The 17,647-nt window shown below is 40.5% G+C and overlaps 1 protein-coding gene across 1 annotated transcript in view; it reads right to left on the reverse strand.

Moving 5' to 3' along the window:
* Positions 1–522: 522 nt before the first annotated feature.
* The window catches only part of SHISAL1 (shisa like 1), an 81,571-nt gene continuing 64,446 nt past the window's right edge, over positions 523–17,647 (reverse strand). Inside the window, exon 5 of the mRNA XM_085232749.1 lies at positions 523–4,423. Coding sequence (XP_085088875.1) covers position 4,423 — 1 coding nt within the window. The 3' untranslated portion in view covers positions 523–4,422. The remainder of the gene's footprint in view (positions 4,424–17,647) is intronic.

Here is a 17,647-nt window from a genome sequence, read left to right on the forward strand (position 1 = left end):
AATCTTTTTTACAAGCAAGTTGAAATGTATTTACCCCACTTCAGCTGAGGTGGTGGGGCTGCCATCACACATGTAGAAAGGAGCGTGGTACATTGCTTCTGCTCAGTTGCACATTTGGCTTCTCAGCTAGTCCTGAGTAGTGGAAAGATTATGTTTATTTCTAGGAGTCTTTGTTAAACATCCCACACTTTCCTCTAATGTATCTGGTATTAGTAGCTGCTGGAAATGTGATGCAGATTTAATGGACCATGTGTTGGCAAGTGCTACCTGTGACACCAATCTAAAGGCCTTAGCCTTTTTTTTTTTCCCCTCCAAGCCCAAGCATCATTCCTTCTGCAAAATACACAGTCTTCTTCATTTCCACTTGTATAAACTACAGAGTATTGGTATCTGGGGATTTCCCTGCACATGGAGAGGGAAGACATGAAGTCTGAAGCTACCGAAAGAGGTTGGAAACTCAGACCTCTAAAGCTATTCCAGATGGTCTTGAAACATTAAAGCAAGTTTTATTACAGAGAACAGTTTACATTACACTCATTTATTAAAACCTAAGGACATCTTTATAAAAACTACTGTATATAAAGACAAGAGCAGTGCAATAGCAGTGTAAAACACATTTTTGGTTTACTTGGCAACCACTTTAGAAAGACAACATGATTCATAATATGAAGTTAAGTATGCTGCAAAAAACAGGACAGGTTTAGATCAAAAACTAGATTAGCAAATCACTGGACACTGGCACATTGATTTCAAACATCAAGTGTTATGTAAACAGTATTATTGTCAGCATTTCAATAGTGAGAAATCACTGTAACCCTAGAATTTCTAGTTTGCTTAATTAGCCTAAAATTTGACTGTAGATTATTAAAATGGACTATTGTACTGTATCTATTATCTTCTTAGTGATTTACTAGTTATGTAAAAAGAGGACTAGAAAAAAATGTCTTATGCAATAGAATTTTCAAGGATGAGAAAATGTGTTTCCTTCCAGTGAATTGGTTGGGTTTTGGGTTTTGTTTCAGTTGTCCTAATTTTCATACGTCACCACTGGTAATTAAATAGAACTGGCTTTAAAAATTGCTTTGATGCATTACTTCAACACTTCTGCAAATGGACAGTCCTCGTATAGAAATTACAACCATAATAAAACTATTAAAAACAGTTATCTAAAATAGCTGCTACAATATGCTGATGTATACATTAAAAGGCCAGGTTGTTGTCACTTTCTGTTTTTTTGTACAATCGATAACCAGGCACGAAATATGGTTAATTACAACACCAAGTCCTGCACAAGCTGTATTACGTATCTTTTTATGTTCTACGTTACGCACAGCAATTATTAAGAAGTTGGACACTCAGTTCTCAGTGAAACGTAGGAGAGAAGATGAGTTGGACAAGGAAGAAAGCTTCTGGAACACAAATGTAATTAACAGCCACTGAAGTAGCTGCCATTGGTATACAGGGTGTACACTGAAATTATGCACTTTTTATATTAATTTTATATCCTTTGTTTTTCAAACTATACCAGGATGGAAACTGAGAAATATATTTTAGCCTAGGTCTTTTCTTTTAGAGAGAGATCACGTTTGAACCTGGCTCTTTCTGCAGAAATACTTGAATGATTCATTGCAGTTCATCTGATACACCATGATTACTTTGGTCAGGTGAATGCATGGCACTATCAGAGCTCTACTGTACAGAAGTTTGGAATGTTCGGGCTACCTTTTGTCTAGCAGTGCTCTTCTGCAATATCTTGTCACTATGGGAAATCAGTGTGGGAGAAAGGCTGACAGAAATTGGGGTTGGGAAATGTGTGTGCACTGTTTCCCTTTAGTTTAAGGCCCAGCAAGCATTAGTCTTATTCAAGGTCTATTCTGCAAAACTAGGTAGGCTATCAGGTGATTATAGCAACACAGTTGATGCATATCATCAGCTACGATGTGGATTTATCCATAAATTAATTGGTAGGCAAAATCAGAACTTCAGCCAGAGAGTATCTACCTTATATTAACTGGCTTTGTATGTAGAATCAAAGGAAAACAAAGAAAACTGCTAATCAATTACAAGGTATACATGTACTAGAAGTAAAGCATAAAACTGCTCATTAATAACGCACAATTCCCAGAGGGAAAAAAACCCTTACAAAATACAGTAATTCACACAAATCAGTATCTAATACAAATTCCTCCATGAACATAAATTTTTACAAAGCTCTCTGTGGCCCATTGCCTCACAATGAAAGAAGATGCTGGCAGAAGGCCAAAGGAGCAAACAGCTACTGCAAAACACCAATGTGGGACTGACTGCTGTAGGCATAGAGACTTTGGTGGCTGTCTGCAAGGGATCGTGAATCTTGGAGCCAGTGTGGAACTGGGCGAGGACACGATGCCTGCAGAGGCATGGATAGTGTTGTTTCCAGCTACTTGGCTTCCTTGCTGTTCTTGCAAGGTGGCCCTGCTAGCATCACCATCTCTCACTAGGAGAGATCTGCCAACACTCAGAGCTCAGCTCATTCCCCTGCTGAAGCTCCAGGCTCCCACACTTGAGCCACTGGGGCTGTGCTGATATCTGCAAGCTACTTACGGTGCTTGTTTGCAGGAGGTTCTTTTTTGCTCCCAGCTGAAGTTCCTTGAATGCTTCTGCCATGCACTAATGAAATGTTCTTGTGAAAAACTAAGGTCCGCTGTGTTTGGAGTGAAACAAGGTTTAAAAAGTACTGACTGCTTTTTATTTGAAGTGCTGGAAAGAACAACATTCTGTGAAGAGAGAGGGCAGCCAGACTTCTGCTTACCTAGAGCAAGATGGAGCCTAATGCCTGCAGGCTGACATACTTATCTGCAGCATTTGAGTTCTTGGTAGTTAGTTGTTGCCTGCCTCTATACAGGCTCTATACTCTGCTTTTTTTTTTTATTTTTACCAGTTGGATTGCAAAGAAAAGGGACTTGAGCATATCAGTATCCTCTTCAGATCTTCTTTGGAGACCAGGCATTCCTATGCTCTCTAGTCCTGCTGGCTCCTCCCAACAGTAATTGTTCCTGGGGAATTCAGTTGCATACTGTCATGCACTCCAGTAGCTATGAATTAGCTCAGATCTCTCAGGAATCTATCCCTTTTGAGTTCACCTTAAGACTAAAATGCTCTCAAATCAAAAAGACTAAAAAAATAAAAATAAAAAAATAATTATTCACAAGGTGCTTCTTTATACACACTGGCAAAATGTTCTTCATGCTGTTTGTACAATAAAATATGTCATTATTATAAAATTACTTGTATCCGCGGGACAAAAGATTAGGCAGGAAAAATTAATTTGGTATTAGCGTGACGCTGTGTTGCAATTTCTAGATGAACTCTGCTTAGTTGTCATTGCCAGGTTTTCCACAAATAGATCTTAACAAATGATTACATTTCACAGAATTTGCTCGTGTAATTGATATTGTGTGATTTTTAAGTAAACCTGTCCTGTGGAAAGTTAAGTTAAGCTTTCTTAACTTAGTCACCAAGTACTCCAGGTGCTTCTGTGTCAGCATCATTTCTCTTTTGACTTACAAATGAACTCTTAGATTTGGGAGGGATAAACTCTGACATCAGTCAGTGGCTGAGGGAATTGGATTATTGCCTTGTAAAGCAGAGGGACAATGGTATTATTGCTTTTGTAATATAAAGGTTGTTGCTTGTCTTCTAATATTCTTTCAGCTTCAAGGAGTATGGGGGAGGAATGGGGTGCCTGTTGCTTCTTAATAAAAGCTCCCCTCTTCAGAAAAGCATGTGAAGCTATTGAAGCTGAGATGTATTCAGGTATTTGATATCTTAGCAAAATCATTGCCAATGATCTTAAAATGTGCACTAAGGCTGAATCAGCTGCTATCCTGCAGTTTGATTGGTGGTGAAGGCTTCACATACCTTGTTATGCATGACAACGTGGGGACTGCCAGCATCTACTCTATTGTGACAAAGTAATCACCAGAGAACTTTGGAAAAACTCACATTCCTTATTCTGACATTTAGATTAGGCTCAAATGGCAATAGATGGATGGGGAGGCAAAGAAAAGTTATCTACCAAAGGTTTGTCTTGTGATCTTTTTCCACCTTTGTCCAGATTTGCCAGAGCAACTTTATTTTCTTCCTACTGAGCACTTTCTCAGACATTATGCTTCCTTTCAAAGATAATATTGTTGGTCTAAAATTAAAATATTGCTTACGGACTACTGTCTTCTGGAAACTCTTTCTACATTGTTTGCCTATAGAGGTTGTCTGAAAGATGTTTCTCTCCAGGTGACTTGGTCAACCTCCATCCGGTCCTTTTTCTCTCTCTGCTGCTTATCCACCATTTTTTAAGTTCTTGTCATTGAATTGGTTTCCTTGAAAGCTGCTCCATGGAGTCTGATCTTACCTCTCCCATCCTGAGGCACATCAATATACTTTTCTGGAAGACATAAAAGACACAGGTTCCCACAATGCTTTGTAAGCATTCGACATCAAAGTACTTTCTGTAAAGATAAAAGAGTAATATTCTCAGGTGTGGATTTAATCTGGGAAGGCAGTAAAAGAGCAAGGAAATGGGTCAGAAAGGAAAAACTACAGACTCTCAGATCTGAGGTAAAGACAAGAATCAGATTATATTCCAAAACTCTTTTTTACTATGTGTATGTGGGCTACTGTTTCACATTGCTGAGCTGCCTACTACCTGTGTGATGAAAAGATAAAATATTTACCTAAAAGGTAATAACTGCTGAACTCTTCATTTCTAGTGCAAGCTGTCCACTCTGACAGTACAAAGTGCAGAGGACTTCCTTTTGCAACTATAAATTTACTTTGAAGTAAATTTTATTTGCTTACACAATCTTACTTTTGCTGTTTACATGAGCAAAAGGGTATTCCTGTGACCATATTGTAAATGCCTTTAGCAAATATCATAGAGCTTTCTTCTCGCACTTGTTACCAAGGTATGCATCAGACCAAGAATACATGGCTTACTCCAACCTCAATTCCCTTCATACAATGAGAAAATGCTGTTTTTTCTACTTCTGCATATATAAATGACTATATGTTATAGTTATGCTTTCCTTACAGAAGTGTTGTGTTTAGTTTTTGCTTGCAACAAAAACAATAGTGTAATTCCACCCATCTTCACCTTGTGCAGAGTGTGTAATTATGTGATATAGGAGCTATGGTAGCATGTATAAGTTGCCTAACAACAGAAAATGTTGAGATAGATGGGGACTGCTAATCATAATGATAAATTGAAGCAATGCATCTGCTTGCTTGAGTAGGAAAGCTGTTGGAGGCACAATTAGATATCCTAGTAGCAGCAATACTTTATTAACTTCTCCCAGCAGATTTCTTAGCGTATTGGGTATTCCCAAGTCCATGTGCTACATTATACATGTTGCATTTCATTAACGTATAAAATGTAAAGAAACATCTGGTTCAGACAGCAGAATATCCATGGGAATCAGCATGCTTGAGGTTATCTATCTACCCATCAAATCTGTTTGGTGTATGAGGCAGTATATGCTCACTATATCCTTGATAACCTTATTCATATTAGAAATAGAGCAAAAGTATTTTGGATTCTGTTTTTTCACCGTCCTTTTTTGACAAAAATGGCCACTAACAAATCTGCGGACCTGCCTCTCTGAAGGCAGAAGTTTAAAAGTAAGTTTGTTTGTATCTAGAAAAGAACCTCCTGAGACTTGGCTATCACTAATTTAATAAACAGCTGAGAGAAGGGAAAAAGAAGAGTGAGAGCATGTGCCGTGGGTTGGAGCCACCTGTGACCTTTACGACACCTTCAGTACCTTCTTTTCACTCTTTTGTGGAGTGCTGCATGTGCTATAGCTCAGATTGTATCAGACCCACAGCATCATGGAGATGTAGAATATCCTGAGTTGGAAGAGACCCTCAAAAATAACTCAGTTGAACTTCTGGCTCCATCCAAAGTCCAAGCCCTATGGCTGAGAGTGCTGCCCAGATTCTTCTTGAACTCTAGCAGCCTGGGTCCATGCCCACTGCCCTGGGGAACCTGTTCCAGGGCCTGACTACCCTTTTCTTAACCCTCAACCTGACTCTCCCCTGATGCAGCTCCATGCTATTTCCTCGGGTCCTGTCACTGTCTCCAGAAAGAAGAGATCAGCACTGCCCCTCTGCTCCCCGTGTGAGGAAACTGTAGGCTGCCATGAAGCCAGCCTCTTGCAGCAAGCAGAAAGTACCTGCCCTCTGCTCTCCCAGCTCTGGCTATGGCTGATGAAACTGAGCCCAGTCAGCACAGATGCCAGGCTAAGTGTCACCAGAAGTGCTGCTAAAGGTGCAGCCCTCTGCTTACAAGCTATTGAGTGGCACAAAGGCCCAGTAAATTCCACTTCATGACCATGTTCTGCTTCCTCTCAGCTTGATCCATGCCCTAGAATGAGAAGTGTATGGGGGCAGTGACTGCAGGTTGGACTGATGATGGACCAGTCAAACTGGGAGGTTTGACAATAGCGGGATCATTGGAAATGCTTGCATTTTCCTAAGGGAAAGAAATGCTGATTTCCATGCATGGTTAGCCAGAGTGCATTTGGCAACAAAACCTTGTCTTGTGGTCTCTTCTATTGGGTTTTTACATATTAACAGTTGATGCACTTGGAGCTGGCTCAGCTTGCTGTCACTCACTAGCACAGGTCACCATCCACTGCTACCCAGACTGCCATTATTATGGCTCTGCCTGGCCGCTCAGGGGACAGACCCGTCATGCTGCATCCATTCACACTGACAGACAAGGAAGTAGCTAGCTAAGAAATTGCCTCTTCCTTCACAGCAATGGCTTTGCAAAGCAGCTTATCTCCACTGAAAAAAAAATAAAATGACATCCATTAATAACAAAGGAGTGATTCAGAGCCTCTGGAGAGAAGGCTTTTTGGGGGAACTTTTTTCATTTTCTGACAAATGAAGTAAACAGTTGCCACATTCCTGGTTGCAGGGCCTCTTGCAAAGTTAGTCTTCACATAAAAACACTATCAATCACTACAGCTCCTCCAGAGCCGAGATAACAAAGCAAACACCCTCTGCCGAGATAACAAAGTGAACAGCCTCTGCAACGTCCTCATCTCTCTCTGGTATAAAATTGTATTATGCTGATCAAACACACCCACCCTGATCTCGAGGTTCTGTTGCAATGCCTTCAACTCTGCTTGTATTGGGAAGCGGAGGAAAAGCTTTTCATAGGAGGAGCTCAGCTGCTGGACTAACAGGCGGCTTTCTGCAGCAGGAAACCCTGTGTGGATGCACTGATTGTTACAGGCACCAGGCATGTCCTCCTTTCCCATAAATGGAAGGAGAAGACAGAACAATGCACAATGCACCAGATTCTGAAAAAAAGCCTCGCAAGTTTGAAAGGAAAGGATATGGAAAATGAATTACAGGACAAGTACCAAATGAAAAGCCATTCAGTTGTCTAAATATATTGCAAAGCAGAAAGAAATAGAACATAATCTAATCCCTCTGCCTATGGAGTATGCAAAAAAAAAAAAAAAAAAAAAAAGGAAAATAGTTTTCATGGCTTGGCATCTGTACTGTCCAATGATTGTGTTATACATAGCAAATAACACAACATCCAAAATGTATGCTAAAAGAATGCTCAGATTACCAATTCTAAATCTTAAAAGCTATGAAATGCAAGAACAAATACTGCCTCTGCAGTCTTAATTTGGCCCTCTTGTTTGGGTAAAGAAAAGCCTCAGACTTTAGATAGGGCTTGTCTCCTTTCTTTGGGAAAACCTTTCTTTGGGAGAACACCACCAAAATAGCTGAGTGAATCATTTTTTTCCAGTGTAGTGGCAACACTTCAGACACAACTAACATTTGCTTCAGGTTGGAGCAGTAGTCTGAAGAGGTCACAAATTTTGTTCTTCTGAACTGACTATGAGCATTTCAACATCAGGCAGTGACATGGGATGTTGCTATCTTGACGCGGAGGAGCATCAGTGTGGCCCTTGTTTTCAGCCCCAGGCTGTGATTTCTTGCTGGCTTACATCGCCTCTGGGGCCCCACAGATTCTCCCCATGCATCACAGTACCTGCAGGGGATCTGATAAAAGGGCTGCCTTTAAATGGAGGCAAATTAGTCTTGTTACAATCTTTACCCAATATTACTGCTGTCACTGGTAGCCATTGCTAATGTTTCTAAAATACCAGTTGGCTCAGGGCAGAGACATCTGCTGCTTAAGAGTTTAAACAAAACCCAGGCACTGGAAATTTTTGACTTGAGAAACAGACTCTGATTTTTCAACTCGTACATTCTTTCTGCTTTAGCTGACAATTCTGCAAAGGTGGAAATGTCTCAAAGTGTTTGAAAGCCAATACTTCGGGAAGTGTTAGGGATTAAATGGAATGAGTATGTAGCAAATGTCAGATTGATCAGAGTGAAGTTTATTCCTCAGCAGCAGGACTAAGAAAAAGAGGCAGACAAAATGAGAAGCTTCTGTCCTGGTAGGTGTATTCTTGGCAGGTGGGGGCTCCTAAATGAGGCCAACTGAGAATTGGGCCCTTTGCTAAGCAGTCACAAATGCCTGAGAAATTGCTGTCCATCAGCTGTTAAGAAATACCATGGGACTTAATCACAGGCCCACAAGCCCAGGGGAGCATGGGACTGATGGGTATGCTGAATTTTGCTTATATTCTGCTGGAGTGTTTTGGAGGGTATCCTTTTTGAAGCATATACCAACTGCATTAAGCTGGTGGTCCATGACTTACCCAATGCACACGTGAGTGGTGATTAGGAAGGTTACTACATGTTCCGGACTAAGCGTAAATGGAGAAATGTGAATCACAGTTATGTGAGTCAGAGTTCTGGAGTGTAGCACCAGAGTGCTTAGGAAATTGAACAGTTCCCTGCTATTTCAACAGATAGCTTACTGGGATTTCTCTGCCTTGCCCTTCTGGAGGACATAACCTGCTCTTTTACTCTCATAGCTCATGAGCCACCATCTTGATTCAAGAGTATCACCAAAAGGCAGGTCTTTTCACTCAAAGGGTGGTGACACACTGGAACGTCTTGCCCATCCCTGGAAGCAGTTATGGCCAGACTGGATGTGGCTCTGGCAGCTTGATCTAGTGGTTGACACCCTGTATGTAACAGGGGAGTTGAAACTAAATGATCTTTAAGGTCTTTTTCAACCCAAGCCATTCTGTGATTCTATGATTTGCAGTGGGGATCAGCTGTGGATTGGAAGAGATTGCATTTATCTGGTGTGTTCTGGAAGGCTGAGGCCTACTGATAAGTCTTCTGCAATGTGCTCAGAACAGTGCTGGCATGTGCCAAGGACTTTAACACTACGAGAGAAAACTTTTTCTGGGTGGATTCACTGCAGTCCTACTGAAGCAAGTTGTAAAAGTGAATGCTGTGTTAGCTGTCTTCAATACTGGAGCACTGCAGCAATGCATTCAACAGTAGCAATTATTCCTTACAATGCTTGAGAAAGGACTATGCAAAAAAGTTCAGAGCTTTTTGGTAAGCAGAGCTTGGAATGTGCTTGGATCCCAGGTCTGCTATTAATTAAGCTAACAGAGAAAATGGGTTTTAGTAATATTTATGATTGCACAAATTAAATACATCTTCTGTCCCATCAGTGAGGCTGGGTGAGAAAGGAATGAAGATGAACAGGATACAATTTTTTCTATATTTTACCAAAGGCTATATTTTACAATTCTCACCAAGCATAGTGTATTGAAATCAATAGAGTGGCTAACATAAATATGTATTACTTACTATGAATAATGGTTCCTGAACTGTGAATGATGATTTCTGAAGTAATTCTATGCTTCTGAAATATGTATTTTTCAATTAGTAGTCATGTGTTTCATTTGATAGTTTCTGGCAGATGCTCCCCAACACAACTCTCCTGGACCGCTCAGCTGGGGAGACATTGAGTATTTTTGAAGGAAATATGAAGTGTTCAAACTTCTGATTTATGAGCATTGAATAGAGAAACAGATGAAGGTTTGAGGACATAAACTGAAAGATGATCACCGAAAACTCTATGTGTTTTCCCTCACTGAAGTACACTGATTCTTTAATGACTTAATTTTTTTTCTTCCTTCCATCAAGACTATTAAAAATATATATGTACTCCAGACATCCTGGGATTACCAAAGCACCTTAGATGTGTGGATCACCACCTGTAAGTAAAATGGCAGCAAGCTGGACTGACTGGTTTGCCTTCTGAAATCCTCCATTCATCATTCGTCTGATCAGCTGGGTCAGCTGAGGATGCAGTTACTCTGGCTGGTTGTTGCCCAGTTTTCCTGCAGGCTGATGTGTGGCAGCCATTAAATAACTGATGTACTTGAAGGCCAATTAATTTGCATAGTTCACAAGAAAAACTGGTTTTATTATGTGCAGTTTGAACTACTTCTGATTTTTGTCAAGACTTCAAGGAGTTCTGATGACAAACTCAGTAGGAGTATGTAATTAACTTCAGATTTCTTGTTCTATTTGAGACTGGGGTCATTCTCACATGTTTTCAGCTAACCTGAGAGACCACCATTTTTAATTGCACTTATATCATACAGGGAGATGTGACGTAAAATATTTGGGCATGGAGAGGCTAAGAGAAACCATTGCTAGAAGCAAGATAGTTGTGAGGGTGTTTGTTTTTTTTTTGCCTGCTTCTTTGAACTCTGGAGCACGTTTGCTGCTTCAGAAAGGAGATTCCAGCAATGTGTGATGTGTCTGTATAGATTCTATCATTGGGTTTCACCTCACCCAACTTTAGACATCAAAATGACCAGATGTCCTCATTTTGAAAGAATGACCCCAGGCCCCTTACTGCCACCAGAAAGAAACAGGCATCTCTGCAGAGTGTTCTCGTCCTGGGTCAGGCACCGAGTTGGGTGGGTGATGTTGTGGGGGCTCTCCTTTGTCCTTACCACAATGAACAGCAGCATGATGAGTTCAGGGGCAGATATTTAGAAGTAGGATGCCTAACTTAGGGCACCAATAACCCCACTTACACTAAAAAAACTTAATGATAAAAATTTCTAATACCAGTATGGATTTCCATTACCATCATGTTCAGACTCTTACTGACACAGGCCAACGTATAATTTCCTATGTAAATATAACCAACCATGCTGTTTACAATCCAGTATTACTAAATGGAAGCTGTTCCACAGTCTCCATGTTCTGTCTAGAAATGTTCTTGCTTCAGGTTTACTAATGAGCTGATCTGATTTGTGTGTTTAAGACCTGTAAAGTACTACAAGATTTTGATGGAAAACCCAAGCCAGGTACGTTATTTCCTCACACACTGCTGCATCTGAACAGACAAGCAATTTCTTACACTGGATGTACATGTGCAGCCCAAAAAGTTTCTCCCCTCTCTTGTGAAGTCTCAGTGGCTCAGAGTCAGGATGAGTGCATCCCTGAGGCTATACCCCAAGCACAGTTATACTGCAGGTGCTGCAGGCCCCTGTAAATGGGCAGTGGGTGGGCTCTCTTTGGGGCAGGCCTTCAGATTCTTCAGATTCTTTTTTTTTTTTTTTTTATAATTAAAACAGTAAATGCTCTTTAAAACCCTTTAAAAAAGTTTGAGAGCCTTTGAATATTTCTATGTCAGTGTTAAACGATCGGGATGATTTGAATGTCTCCAATTTCAGCTCATCCCAGTTTCCCAAAAGCTGATGTTATGGGCTTTCAAGATCTGTTTCCACAAAAGGGCTGTGACATACATAAGATATTCAAGTGTTCTTCGCATTTGCAGAGCTCTAACACAGTGTCAATGTAACTCTAATATCCAAGAGAACACAATGAGAAGTACAAGAGGCTTTACAAGAGCATGCCCTTCTATGTAAAGTTGAAGTACACGATATGAGAAAAAGGCTCCTTTCATGCTGGCTGACAATTTGAATTTAACAGTTCCGTAAAATTTATAGGATGATGCATATGGTTTAGGAGTTGACATTAATTGAACTGCCCAGAAAAGATAGCAAGTGAATGAAAAATGAGATCATATGTAAAAACTGTAGGTAGATATATAGAAGTATGAGTACACACACATATATTTGTATGTACACCTGCATAGTATATTAACATTTTGCCTAGTATTCATAATTTATATTAATCAGGCTGACAAGTTCTATATATACTCTGACAGATTCTTTATGTAACTGGACACATAGTATAGAAACTAGCCCTGTTTCTTCATAAAATTCAAGAAGGACTGACTGAGCTAAATAAAAGTGGGCTAACCTTCATCTGGTGACTAGCCTGCTCCTGGCATCCTATCTCTTTTTGCCCTTGTGATCTTTACCATCTTGACATCAGCCAGACACAACTTATTAGAATTGCTGCCTGGCACATCCTGAAGGCCAGCAGTGGATTAAACTCCTATGTTCCTGGAAACGGAGCAGTTGGAATCTTCTGAAGAGGTTTAGATTTGAGAGTGCTTGTGCTATCTGTAGAGCTGTAAGGTTCTGACTTCTTTCAAGTTCTGTGGAGGTCAATAAAACCAAAAACATTGAATTTGCAGAAGAATTACATTAGAAGCAGGAGATTTTTTTTTTCCTGTATTCCACCAGAAAGAAGGCAGCAAGGTTGGTTTGCAAAGCAGAGATGAATGTACTGCTTGAATCTCAGCTGGATCACCCACAATGGTTCCTAGTGCCGTGGAACAGTCCAGGCTCTTCATTCCCTGCTAGCAGGGTGGGTGTGCAGGGATTGAGGGCTGCGTGGTTGCCTGCAGAGGGATGTGGTCAAATCCTGTATCACCCAGCAGTCAGGGAGGTCCCGGGTCCCTCTACATGCTGGATGCACTCCTCAGTGTCCACCTCACCTCAGCCCTTGTTTGGCTTCCTGTTATGCTCCTCTCTTGCTCTCGTTTCCATCTTTTTTTCTCTCCTGTATGTTGAAGAACTTCTAGAGATCTCATTTCTCCTCCAGGAGGCCTGGAGCAATGTGCACGTGCTGCGTCCCTTAGCCCTGTCTGAGCCTGAACTTGCTCCAGTTGCAGAACGGTCAATGAAGAAGGAGAATTCCAGTGCAGCACTGGGATTCTGATCCTCGAACCTCAACGTTTTACATTTGCTCTTTGTTAAATCCGCTTTTTAAAAATTTATCTTGGCAGCATACAGGAAATCCATTCATTTCTAGAAATTAAATGCTTATTGGTGACATATGGGAAAAAAAAATGTATCTCTTGAAATAGTTGTTTCTTTTACCAAAGAGTCTTATTTTCTACTTTTGCTTTTCAATACTAGAAAGGCTAGCCTCCTGATATAGAGCTCAAGAAAAAAAGGTAGCAATTTCTGTGATGAGAGATAGATTTCAGTGTAGGAGGAAACATCACAGCATTGTGTTTCTTGTAATTGCTCTTTTTCTGCAGGATTTTTTTTTTTTTTCAACAGAATTTGTGTGGCTTTTCCAGCAGTATGAAATTTAAACTTGTTTCTGCTAAAATAAATGTCTGAATACACTTCAGACAGGAACACAGAACATTTTTAATGTTAACAGAATGATTGCAGCAACAATTAAAAAGAAGAAGAGCAAAGCTGTCATGGTGTAATCTGGTTACGGTGTTTGGTTTCCTGTTGTGGATCCAGTATATGTTTGTTTTGCACATAACTAGTAAAGCAATATACAATTTTTAACGTTATTTGTAGGTAAGAGCAGAAGAGCTGCACCTGCAAGAGCACCACTGGAAGCAGCGCTGCCTGTAGAAAAGCTTTCTGCAGGATATCCCTTCCTTCTCCCTCCCTGCTTTCCACACAGAGTGAGAGCTGGAGAAGTGGCAGTGAGTTGTTGTGGACAGAAGAATCCAAGGGCCCTGGTAAATTTCAGCAGAGTGGGCAGGAACTTTCTCTTTTGTGGCTACCTGAGCTGCATCATTCAGCTCTACAGAGAAAAAAGCTTTGATTCCGGTGATGGGACTGTGACTGGCTTATTGCCTTTAAATTATCTCATGGCTGTATTGGGTTGCTGGGGCATAAAGTTTGCTTTGGTTGCAATAGGAGCTTTGTGCGTATATCTGTGACAGCACATGACCCCTGCTGAGGAGCAGTTCTTGAGTGCAGAAGAAGAAAAGCTGTGCTTTCCTGGTGTCATCTGGCTGAGGTATCCCACTTGCTATGGCTTGGTTTGAACAATCATTTATGAAGCATGGAAATTTATGTTTTGAGCAGTTATGATGGCCAACTGGATGTTGCTCTCTGTTCTGTGTAATTCGTCATTATTTGTTCACCTGTTTGTGTTTGCGCATGTTTGTATTGTGGATCCATTGCGTGCTCATTTTTTCATGACAGATATTCATGCTTTTTGCAGCTGCCCAGTGTGACTATGCTTTTCAGGTGTGCACTTTAATATTAGATGAGAGGCAAAAAGGAAGTAATAATTCAGAATGAATAATTCAACAACAGGCATCACATGCACTCAGTGTAATGGAGAATCCTGCTGTGTTGTGTCAATGTTCTTGTGTCCACTACAATGTTAGAGTACTTCTAAACAAAAAATGGGAAGCTGACAACATACAAAAAATAACCTTCACTTCTTCATCTCTCCTACCAACACGGGCTTTCTGTGCCAACAGAACAGTAGTGACAAGGAATTAGCAGGTGATGCTAAGACCAGAATTTGCCCAAAGATTTCCATGCTTTGGTTTGCTTACGCAGTCACCACAGAGCCCTATTGCCATCAGCAACTAGTGTGCAGCAGCTGCATAATCAGGAATTTATTGAAGAGCTGGGGAGGAAGAAGGACATGTTTGTCCCCTGTGTTCCCAGGCATAGAGGATGAAACAATTGGAAAAAGCATTGTGTGATTCTGATTTGCAGCTGTTGGTTCCTCTTCTCTGTAAGTCTGATGTGAATGCAGTGCTAGAAATATTGATGATGGTATGTGTCTTCTGGGAGCCCAGCCTCACACATTCCCCAGCTGTTCTGCTTATGCTCCTCTGTTTGGCCTCCTGTGCAGTTTCAGATGATACAACCAAGCCAGGGACTCTTGCTTATACTCCACAAGTCATTTTGCCTTGTTGTAAAATCATACTTAAAGGGTATTTTGGTGCAAATCAAGATATTTCCTTGCAGAAATGTACACTTAAGTGAGATGAACACCCCTGCCAAACTCCAGCTGGTTCAATGCTAGTGACATGTATAAGCTCGTCTTCCAATATACTGACCGAAAAAGAAATAAGAGTGAGAAGCACCCAAGTGATTCAGTCCATCCTAAGGGAAATGAACAGCCCTCTGGAAATTTTTCTCTCAGTGTGTCAGGGAGGATGTCTAAATAACTGACTTGGGGTATATGCTTGAGTTTCAGATGGCTAAGCTGACTGACGTTAATCCTTCTCTTTTTCACCACTTTAAATTTGATTAAATTGATCAATCAGGTATTGGATGTTTTTGTTTTTGCTACAATCTGTTGTTATCTGAAATCTCCTCGCAAAGAATTTACAGACTGGGTTCAAATTAACTTTCAGTGCTCTTTTAGCCTTCAGCTTTTTAAAGTTCTTACAGTTTAACAGACTTTCTAAAAGTCAGACCAGCCCACAGCTCTTTTCCAAATGATCTCCCACCTGCTATTAGCTTGTTTTTTGCTACAGGTGGTGAAGGTGATGTTTCCCTCCAGCACTCTCACCGCTGCTAGTGAGATAACAGCTCCCTACCTCTAATTGGCATTTCCATCTTTATATACTTAATAATTTATTTAGCTCACTTAGTCATGATGTGGTGCAGGAAGCTCATGGTGGCTAATTACCTGTTGTATTCCTGGATATTTTAAATGTAATCAGCAATGCCTGCAGCATAACAGTTAAGAATAGGTTGTGCTTTTTCCCTGACTCTTACATATCCTCCATCTGCTATGTAATGCAAAATGTACATCTTGGTGCAGTGAGGCAAGATCCTCGCACAGCCTCCAGTAAAGCAGGAACCTCCTCTGTCAGCCTCCAAGAACCCTGCCCTAGCATGAGATTTATATGTGCAGATCCACTCAGTGTGCTGCCATGTGGTTTCCATGAAACCCAAATGGAAAAACTGGTATTCACCTATGCTGTGTGTGGAGCAGGCTGAACTTGGGATAGCTGGAGCCAGAATCTATAGATATCTATATACCTCCACAGTCCTAGGATTTAGTGCCTGCTGGTTATAAAGAATGGGTGATCCCTGGAAACTGCGATATTAGTTCGGGGGAGAAGGGCAGGGTCAGATTCTTGCCCTTGTCAAATACATCCTCCAGTGGGGCTTTCAGTAGCCAGATTAGCTTTTCTGCCTCATCTGTCGCACTAAAATAACAGTACTGTAAGCACTGTGAGGATAAATACATCTCAGAGCATTAAGTATTCATTTCCTTTCATAGCAGAACAGTGTGTAACTCCAGTTATGGCTAATGGTCATGAGAATTGACTTCAAAAAAGATAAGGAAACACTAGCAAATTCCTTAATTTGTTACTAATTTTGTTATTTAAAGTCTTATCTAAGCTTCCCAGACCATGTTTGCAGTAATCTAAATGGGAGAAAGGGACAAAGGAAATAAGGCAGGGATTGCCCATGCAATCACTGGAAGATCAGGTCATGTAATGGGAATTGGATTACTTGTCACTACCCTAATGCTTAACAAGCTCTTTTGCTGTTATTGTGCTTCTCTGTAAACCTTCCCTTACAGATAGCATTATTTTGTGGATTACAGGTTAAGTATAGTTGTGTTACTGCTTCACTGCTAGGTATTCTCACTCTGAGTTCCTTTTACTTTACGTACTCCCAGGGAAAAGAGGCAACCTAAGCAACAGCCAGCAAATACTGAATCAAATTTATTTTTGGTTTCAGTAGCACCATAGCCTGGCTGTATTTTTAACACATTCACAAAAAAAATCATTGCCATTTTTATCTTCTTTAAGTTGTACAAACAAATGGTGGGGCTCTTTTAGCAGGGACATCCTTCTTGCTCTGAGCTTTCAGAGGCTTCATGAAAGAGTAAATAAGAAAAAAAAGGAAAAAAGTCAGTCCCCATCCACTCGTGTAATTTTCTTAGATGTCTGAAAAATGTAAATTAAGCAAGCATTTCTGTAGATTATCTCAGTTATTAACTTCAGCAGCGTAAGAGAAGTTTGAGAGTTTTTTAGTGATTAGAGAGGATGAATTCTGGCCACTTTCAATCAGAATTTCTTCAGAATATTTCAAGAGAAACTGTGATCAAGATGAGCTGTTTGTATAAGTATGATAAAAGATTATGTGCTCAGAGCTTCAGTGACTCATCACTTTCAAGAGAAAAGAAGTTGGGAATGAGAAGTAGAAAATAACGTGCCACCCTCATCTGCGTGACTGATTAAAATCTGTATCGCTAATCAAGCTAGAATATAGTTAATGACTTTAATTAATTTGCTGTAATTTTTGATGAAACTCATTGCAGTTACTTGCCCACATGCTGCTACATGATAGTAATTATTTTCAACAGGAAGAAGGCAGACTTTTCAGTGTGTTTCAGCTCTCCTGGCAGCATCGCTTTAGTGACTGAAAGGAATTGCTCTAACACAGGGCTCGCCTCAGTGGTGTGATTAGCTCCTATTAACACACAGAATCTCCCTAAGCCATGAAGGCTCCTTCATGCATAACCTAATCAACTTTGTGCCATAGCATCAGTCATTCAGAAAGAAAAACTGTAGGCAGCACTTTTGTCCTTT

The sequence above is a fragment of the Meleagris gallopavo genome, chromosome 1 (genome assembly GCF_905368555.1).
Source record: "Meleagris gallopavo chromosome 1, MGAL_WU_HG_1.1, whole genome shotgun sequence".
NCBI lineage: Eukaryota > Metazoa > Chordata > Aves > Galliformes > Phasianidae > Meleagris > Meleagris gallopavo.